This window comes from Henckelia pumila, chromosome 4 (genome assembly GCF_033568475.1).
Source record: "Henckelia pumila isolate YLH828 chromosome 4, ASM3356847v2, whole genome shotgun sequence".
Classification (NCBI taxonomy): domain Eukaryota; kingdom Viridiplantae; phylum Streptophyta; class Magnoliopsida; order Lamiales; family Gesneriaceae; genus Henckelia; species Henckelia pumila.
This window is the reverse complement of record NC_133123.1, coordinates 197,211,667-197,220,227: the sequence shown is the minus strand read 5'-3', so window position 1 is coordinate 197,220,227 and position 8,561 is coordinate 197,211,667. Positions and strand designations below refer to the sequence as shown.

Here is an 8,561-nt window from a genome sequence, read left to right as displayed (position 1 = left end):
GTACAAAGCTAGGACCAAGACAAGTGTCATCCACTATTACAAGAAATTGCATTTTGGCCCTTCAAAACCTCACTATTTGCAATTCAGTCCTTATGAAATATTTTAATTCAATTTCAATCCCAAATAATTTAAGAATATTAGAATTTAAACTCAAACTCCAAAATTCTCAAATTAAATATACTCAGATTAAAATTAAATAATCTCGGGCCTTTACAATTCTCCCCTACTAAGATATGATTTCGTCCTCGAAATCGCATGCAGTCTGACTGTACATAAGATAATGAAATAACAGAAACACTGAAGAAAACTCACATCAGTGAAATAGTTCTGGATAACGCTGTCTCATATCCTGTTCTGTCTCCCAAGTAGCTTCCTCAATTCCGTGTCTACTCCATTGCACCTTAACAAGTGGAATGGATTTGTTTCGAAGCTGCCTTTCCTTATGATCAAGGATTTGAATAGGATGTTCAAAATAGCTTAATGTTTCATCCAACTCAGCTTCATCTGGACTAAGGATATGGGAAGCATCGGGCTCGTACTTCCTCAACATAGACACGTGAAATACGTCATGTATACCTGACAGTTCTGGAGGTAATGCGAGTCGATATGCAAGATCACCAACTTTATCAATGATTTCGTAAGGTCCAATAAACCTCGGTGATAGCTTACCTCTTTTTCCGAATCGCACAGTGCCTCGAAAAGGAGATATCTTCAGGAATACCCGATCACCTTGTTCAAACATCAAAGGTCTACGCCTTACATTTGCATACTTTCCTTGTCGATCTTGCGCTGTTTTCATTCTGATCTATATCAACTTCACTTTATCAGACATTTCTCTGATCATGTCCGGCCCTTTAACTGGTGTTTCAGAAAGATCATCCCAAAACAATGGCGATCTGCATTTTCTACCATACAGTGCTTCAAATGGAGCCATCTGAATGTTTGACTGATAGCTGTTGTTATAAGAAAATTCAACAAGTGGCAAAGATTCTTGCCAACTTGTACCAAAATCAAGTATGACAACTCTCAACATATCTTCAAAAATCTGTATAGTACGCTCTGACCAGTCTGAGGATGATATACTGTACTCAAATGCAGACGAGTACCCAAAGCTTCCTGTAGACTATGCCAGAAATGTGAAGTGAATCGAGGATCTCGATCTGATACAATTGACTTAGGTATACCATGCAATCGCACTATATCTCTGATATAAATATTGGCCATCTGGTCATGACGATACGTCATTTGATAAGGAATAAAACATGCAGACTTAGTTAGTCTATCAATCACGACCCAAACTGCATAACATCCCCTCGAAGATCTAGGTAGTCTTGTGACAAAATCCATAGTGATATGATCTCATTTCCATTCAGGAACTGCTAAACTGTGCAATAAACCACTTGGTCGTTTCCTTTCAGCTTTTACCTGTTGATAGTTTAAACATCTAGATACAAATTTTGTCACATCAGCTTTCATTCTTTTTCACCAAAACTATTGTTTCAGATCATTATACATTTTTCTGCCCCCTGGATGGATACTAAACTTGCTGCAATGAGCTTCATTCAGAATTTGCTGTCTCAATTCTGCAATATCAGGTACAACAATACGTCGATTAACAAATAAAATTCCATCCATACTGACCTGAAACTCTGACTCATGCCCAGTCCTAACTCTTTCAATCGAATTCTGAATGTTCTGATCAACTTCCTGAGCTTCCTTAATTCGCACAAACAATTCTGGCTCAGCTGTGATTGCATAAACTCGTACAGGTTGTATATCTGTCTCAAAATCCAGACCAGAAACACAGCAATTTTCAATCAACTTAGAGACACGCATAGTAGATAAGGATAAATCACATACCTTTCTACTCAGTGCATCAGCCGCTGCATTAGACTTCCATGGATAATACTTAATTTCACAGTCAAAATCTTTCAGCAAGTCTAACCAACGTCTTTATCTCATATTTAACTCAGCTTGAGAAAACAGATATTTCAAGCTTTTATGATCAGAGAATATCTCAAAGGTCTCACCATATAAATAATGATGCCAAATTTTCAACGCAAAGACAATAGCTGCTAGCTCAAGATCGTGTACTGGGTATTTGATCTCATGAGGTTTCAATTGCCTGGAAGCATATGTTATCACATGACCTCGCTGCATCAAAATACAACCCAAACCCTTATGAGAAGCGTCAGAATAAACAGTAAAACCGCCTGTACCTGATGGAATAGATAATACAGGTGCACTAGTCCACCGTTTCTTCAATTCCACAAAACTAGCTTCACATTCATGTGTCCAAACAAACGGAGTATGTTTCTGTGTTAACTGGGTAATCGGCTTCGCAATGCTAGAAAATCCTGCAATAAATTGACGATAATACCCGGCTAAACCCATGAAACTACGAATCTCAGGTACGGACGTAGGTCTAGGCCAGTTAATAACCGCCTTTACCTTGCTAGGATTAACATATATGCCGTCTCCTGAAATTACATGGCCAAGAAAAATAACTCTGTCCAACCAAAACTCGCATTTGGACAACTTAGCATACAGTTGCTCAGTTCTCAAAATCTGCAAAACAATCCTCAAATGCTCTGCATGCTCAGTCTTATTCTTAGAATATATCAGAATATCATCAATAAAAATGATAACAAACTCGTCTAAGTACTTCTGAAATATTCTATTCATTAAAATCATAAAGACAGCAGGAGCATTTGTTAAACCGAATGGAATTACTATAAACTCATAGTGGCCATACCTCGTTCGAAAAGCAGTTTTAGACACATCTGATTCTCTGACCCTCAACTGGTGATAACCAGACCTCAAATCGATCTTTGAATAGACGGAAGAACCCTGCAATTGGTCAAACAAATCATCTATTCGAGGTAATGGATATCTATTCTTTACAGTGACCTGATTTAATTGGCGATAGTCGATACATAATTTCATCGACCCGTCCTTTTTCCTTACAAACAAAACCGGAGCACCCCAAGGTGACACACTTGGCCTAATGTAACCTTTGTTCAATAAATCTTCAAGTTGATCTTTCAACTCTTTCAGTTCAAGTGGTGCCATCCTATAAGGAGCTTTAGAGATAGCCAAAGTACCTGGTACCAACTCGATACTGAAATCAATCTCACGCATCGGAGGCAATCCCGGTATTTCATCCGGAAAAATATCTGCAAATTCACATACAACAGGAATATCTGCCAATACAGGGCTAGCTTTCAACACACCCAACGCATAAACAAGAAATCCCTCAGCACCAGTCTGCAATAACTGTTCCATAGATAAACTAGAAATCAAAGGAATCTTTGCACGAGAACCCTTACCGAAGAATTTCCAATCATCTGCCATGTCTGGTCTAAATCTAACAATCTTATGAAAATAGTCAACTGTGGCCCTGTACTTGGTTAGTGTATCAATGCCAATAATACAATCAAAATCAGACATACCAAGTACTATGCAATCAAGCTCAATTGCATTACTGTCAAACTGTAACTCACAACCCCTGAATATACTTGCAGATGTCTTATCTTTTCCCATGGGCGATGAGATAGCAAATATAGAAGACAAATGCTCAACAGACAAAGCATGTAATGTAACAAATTTTTCAGTTATAAAAGTATGTGATTCTCCAGTGTCAATCAACACATAAGCAGGATAACCAGAGAGAACACAATTACCTGTAATCACATTGTCTAGTGCTGCCTGTGCCTGATCTTCTGTCAATGCAAAAACTCTAGCTGGCTGTCGTGGAGGTTGGGCTACACTCTGACTTTCTCCTTGTCTACTCTGAGCTGGTCTACCTGAAGATTGGAAGGAATGCACAGCAGGAGCTTGTCTATCAGCTTGAGTTGCTCCCTGTGATGGTCCACGTGTAGGACACACTCTAGCATAATGTCCAGGCCGATTGCAGAGATTACAAGTTCTAGAAACTCCTTTGCAAGCATCACTAGAATGTCTTGCCCCACATTTGCTACAAAACCAACCTGTAGACCCTGAACCCTGAACCCTGACTTGATCCATATGGCTTTGAACCACCAATACTAGAGGAACTACTTCCTGGCTTCTTGAACTATTTACCTTTAGGCCTAAATCGATCCCTTTTGTTGCTACTGCTGCCACCTCCTTCATACCTGCTTTGCTGTTGAGGAAAGGATGCTTGAGGTTGCATTGTTGGTGGCTGTGGCTGTGAAGATGGTTGAGGCCTGAACGGAATTCCTTTCTGTCTAAAAATACTAGCTTCAACACCCTTGGCTTTGTCCAGAGCATTAGCAAGATTATTAGGTCGCCCGCATTGACCAATTTAAAGACATCAGGATTAAGACCGTTAATGAATTGATCGGCCTTTGCTTCCTCATTATCCGCAATATGAGGTGCAAAACGGAGTAAAGTAGAAAACTTCGCAACATAATCTTCAATACACATATTACCCTGTTGCAAATTAGCAAACTCCGCTCCCTTGTCTTTTCTGTATGACTGAGGAAAGAAACGTTTTAAAAACTCAGCTTTAAACACATTACAGGTAATAACAGTATCTCGATTTTCCAACGCTTTCATAGTCATGATCCACCAATTTTTAGCCACATCATGCAATTGATGGATAACCAATCGAACTCGTCGATCATCAGTGTAATCAATGGATTCAAATAGTTGCTCGATATCATCAAGCCAGCTTTCACATGCTATAGAATCCTCAATACCATGCAGACTAGGTGGTTTGAATAACTGAAATCACTTCAACAACACCTCCATCGGATTAGCAGTAGTATCCATTGGAGTAACAGTAGTACTGCCCTGCTCAGTCATAGGTACTGGTGGAATATTAGGAACTATTGGAGGAGGAACTTGTTCATTCAGAGGTACTTGCTCAGTCGGTGGTGTCTGTGGATTAATACGACCACTGCAAAGAGGTAAAGATCGAGGAGGCATAGCTGATAACTGACAGTAAACAACAGTTCAGCACATAACAACATCATATCTCAGTTCCAACATCTCATACTCTTTAATCTCATGAGCATGCTTTATCTCATCACACATAACTTCCTTTACATGTTTAGCCATTAACTCATATAAGCACATACTTACAATAAGTAAACATGCTAGCATATAACATGTGATTACAAGAGTAGAACATGCTTGCATAACATTCATATAAACAACCATGCATTAAACTCATACATCATGATTTTATGCGACTCACTCTACCCCGCTCAGCTTCTAATGTCGACTCAAGACAACTTAAGCTCTGATACCAAACAATGTGGCGACCCCGGGCTCGTCTATGTTAATTCAATGACTAAACCCTAAGCCTTAGAAAAAAGCACAAGAATACAAAAGAAATAAAAAAAAAAATTTAAAAATATTTGGACCCACCGCTCGATCGGCCACACTTGACCGATCGAGCGGCCAAGAAACTACCAACCCTCGGGTTGGCATTTCAAATGCACCGCTCGATCGGCCAAAGTGCACCGATCGAGCGGCACCTGCAGTGCAGAAAATCTGTAGATTCCTCTTATGCTCTTGTGCTGCCCTTGGCTAGTGTCTTGCTATCTAACAACATAAAAATCAATATAAACAAGGCTATACATACTAGAACAACATGTACAACATACATGACAAGTTTATTCAAATTCCAAGTTTACATGATACTAAAAGTATTCAAACTAACTCCAAGTTTAGATCTATTGTTTTGGTACAACACAACCAACATATATGCCATAACAAAACTCATATTCTTGACAGCACTTTTTCAAACTTAGTCCGGAACGCCACTTCTCTAACTCCCATCATTCAAGACCTTCTACGACTCGGCCCTTCATCCTCTGTTGTAATGCACACACGAAACAAAACAACAGCCGGATAACTGGTAAGTATAAACTTAGTATGAAACAACGGAAACATATATTGAAACACAAATAACAATTTTCATGCATTTCAATATAAAAACCAACCTAAATACCACAAGGCAGTTAGATACACAATAAATATTCAAGGCCTAATGTCGACACGGTTTAGATGCTAGAACGCACCACTCATCATCAGGCTCAAACTCATCACTGATGCTATAACCGAAGTCGATCTATCAATGATAAATACTCGTCATTGATATTTGATATCGAAGTTTACAACCCATCAACGATATTGGCAAGACTTGAATAAATATTAAACTGACAAAGATAACAGGATAACATAACCATAATCTAAACATATATGTCAAGTATTGTGTGATTTAAGGGAATCGAGAAAGTGAACTCGTCTCGACGAACATTCCCAACTTGATCATCGTCGTATCATACCTTAATCTTGATAAAGAAACGAGCTAGATCCACAAGCTACAAAATACACAATTTCAATCACAAATCTTCTCAAGGTAAACTCAAGAATCAAAGTCTAAAGCTCACCCACTTTGATCAAATCTTTCCTGGTTCGAAACTGAAACTCCCGACGTCGATGTCCTTTGATTAAATCTGAAATAAATGGTATTCAAGACCATAACATCAGCAAGAATATATTTATACCATAGCTCAATCATAAGTATTCAAAATCTATCAACTTCGTAAACCGGCGGCATAACGGTAACAAAGCCGATAACCAAAACTCACAACCAACAAGTCTAACCATCTTAACCAGCTTTTAAACATAATATATCAGCAAGATAGCATCATAAACCAGCAAAATCAGAGAGCATAATTTTCGAACAAGAGCTGGAAATTCATATCACTTTCCAACGATGTCTTTTCTCCGGCCCGACTTCGATACAATAATGCATACAAACTCAAGAACGCATAACCATAATCAAATTCCAAGCCCTCCCAACAACATATTTTTGAAATATACTGAATCAACATGATACTTACATCACAACAAAGCTCTTGTCGCAAGGATTCCAAAACCGTGCTCAGAATTTTATTCGGATGGACAGATCTTGAGATACAAAAGATTGAAGATCAAATTTGGACAAGGAAAAGAGCTCTCGGTTTCTTGCTGTTGAAGAAGGAAGAATTCTGATGAAATTGAGATGATATACACGTACAAATCTAGGACCAAGAAAAGTGTCATCCACTATTACAAGAAATTGCATTTTGGCCCTTCAAAACCTCACTATTTGCAATTCAGTCCTTATGAAATATTTTAATTCAATTTCAATCCTAAATAATTTAAGAATATTAGAATTTAAACTCAAACTCCAAAATTCTCAAATTAAATATACTCAGATTAAAATTAAATAATCTCGAGCCTTACACACTCTTTCTGCCGAACCAATCGATACGAGCATTTCATCAGCTAAGGATACTTCTTTTCCAGAAGAGTCATTAATCATTGATGTTGTTCTCACAGATCAGTATTCTCAGGAATTTCAATACAAGGAACCACTGATTCCTCCGATCTCTGAAGATGTGTCAGCTGATCGATCTGTCAATACAGAACAGCCTGACTCTTCTGTTCCTCCTGACCTTTCAACCACTGAGAAAGAAATAGAAGTACCACTAGCTGCATCTACGGTTCTCAACACTCCACCAGTTGAAACTGTTATCTCTGGTGAAGAACAAGTTGCAGATGAATTGCAAGTGGATACCTCTGTTCCGAATGATTCCCATATTGAAGATATCATCATGGACTCTCCAGAACGAACAAAGACCTCTGCTATTGATCCACACATAGCACTGGTACCATTTGTTCCAATGGAAGAACAAAGTTGTCTCTTATCTGACGAGTCTCTGATGATAGATCCTTCTGAGTAATTGGTAATGGATTTGCCTCCTATCTTTGAGATGGTTAGAGCTGATCTTATTCATAGTATATTCAGGCCTATTACCATTATGTTCAAAGACAAGTTGGATCTTCCATCTACATCTCTCTCAGAGATTTGCATCACAGATCCAGAGAGAACATCCAAGCTTATGAAGGACATTACCCTTACACCTCCTGTTGCTTCTGCTTCACTACTTCAAATTAGTGCTTCTACTTCTACTGACGCCACTGAAGCTCATCTCTCTCATCCGGTTGACATCAGACCAGATCAACACTTGGCTAATTCACTCACTCAACTCTCTACTATAGTCGGTGAACTGCAAGCTAATCAGCTGCAAACTTCTACTGAGCTGCGTGATTTCAAATCACATGTGCTGACAATGGTAAACAACATTAGTGAATCTGTTCTGCATGTCCGAAAAAAACACACTGCAGAATATATAAATATTCTTCGGAAGCTTGAAGGTATCGAAGCCTCCAGTGAAGCTCACACCAAACAGATTCATGATACTTTTGGTACTCAGCTCAAAGTTATTCTAGATCTTTTATCTGAGGGTGGTGCTGCCAAAAAAGGGGAAAATGCTAAAGGCAAGGGAAAGAAGTAAAATTTTCAGATCAGAAGAAAAGCAGAGACAAGCAGATCTGAAGAATTAATTTTCGTCATTTATTTTGTCTAAAATTATTATTTGATCTATGACAGAAAATTTTTGAAAAGATTTTCGATCTATCGTCTTTATCATATTTTTGATCCGAATATTAACTTGGTTTTGACATCACCAAAAAGGGAAAAATTGTTGGAGATCAAA

General features: G+C 38.4%; 1 protein-coding gene across 1 annotated transcript; it reads right to left on the bottom strand.

Annotated features, from left to right (window-relative positions):
* Positions 1-805: 805 nt before the first annotated feature.
* LOC140862556 (uncharacterized) lies at positions 806-7,663 on the bottom strand. The gene is made up of 7 exons (XM_073265583.1): positions 7,427-7,663; positions 6,300-6,335; positions 4,816-4,941; positions 3,373-4,728; positions 2,031-3,276; positions 1,642-1,778; positions 806-934 (listed from the first exon to the last, which is right to left on the bottom strand). The coding sequence occupies exons 1-7, from the start codon at positions 7,661-7,663 to the stop codon at positions 806-808; spliced, it is 3,267 nt and encodes a 1,088-aa protein (XP_073121684.1).
* Positions 7,664-8,561: the final 898 nt, after the last annotated feature.

What these genes read in the sequence shown, in the direction of transcription:
- LOC140862556 (XM_073265583.1), bottom strand. Translation starts at nt 7,663, where the DNA reads ATGTGTGGATCAATAGCAGAGGTCTTTGTTCGTTCTGGAGAGTCCATG. An exon ending in GTTTCTTTATCAAGATTAAG is followed by an intron (nt 4,942 to 6,299) that starts GTATGATACGAC and finishes GTTTACTGTCAG; the next exon opens with TTATCAGCTATGCCTCCTCG. An exon ending in GGCATGAGTCAGAGTTTCAG is followed by an intron (nt 935 to 1,641) that starts GTCAGTATGGAT and finishes TCAAACATTCAG; the next exon opens with ATGGCTCCATTTGAAGCACT.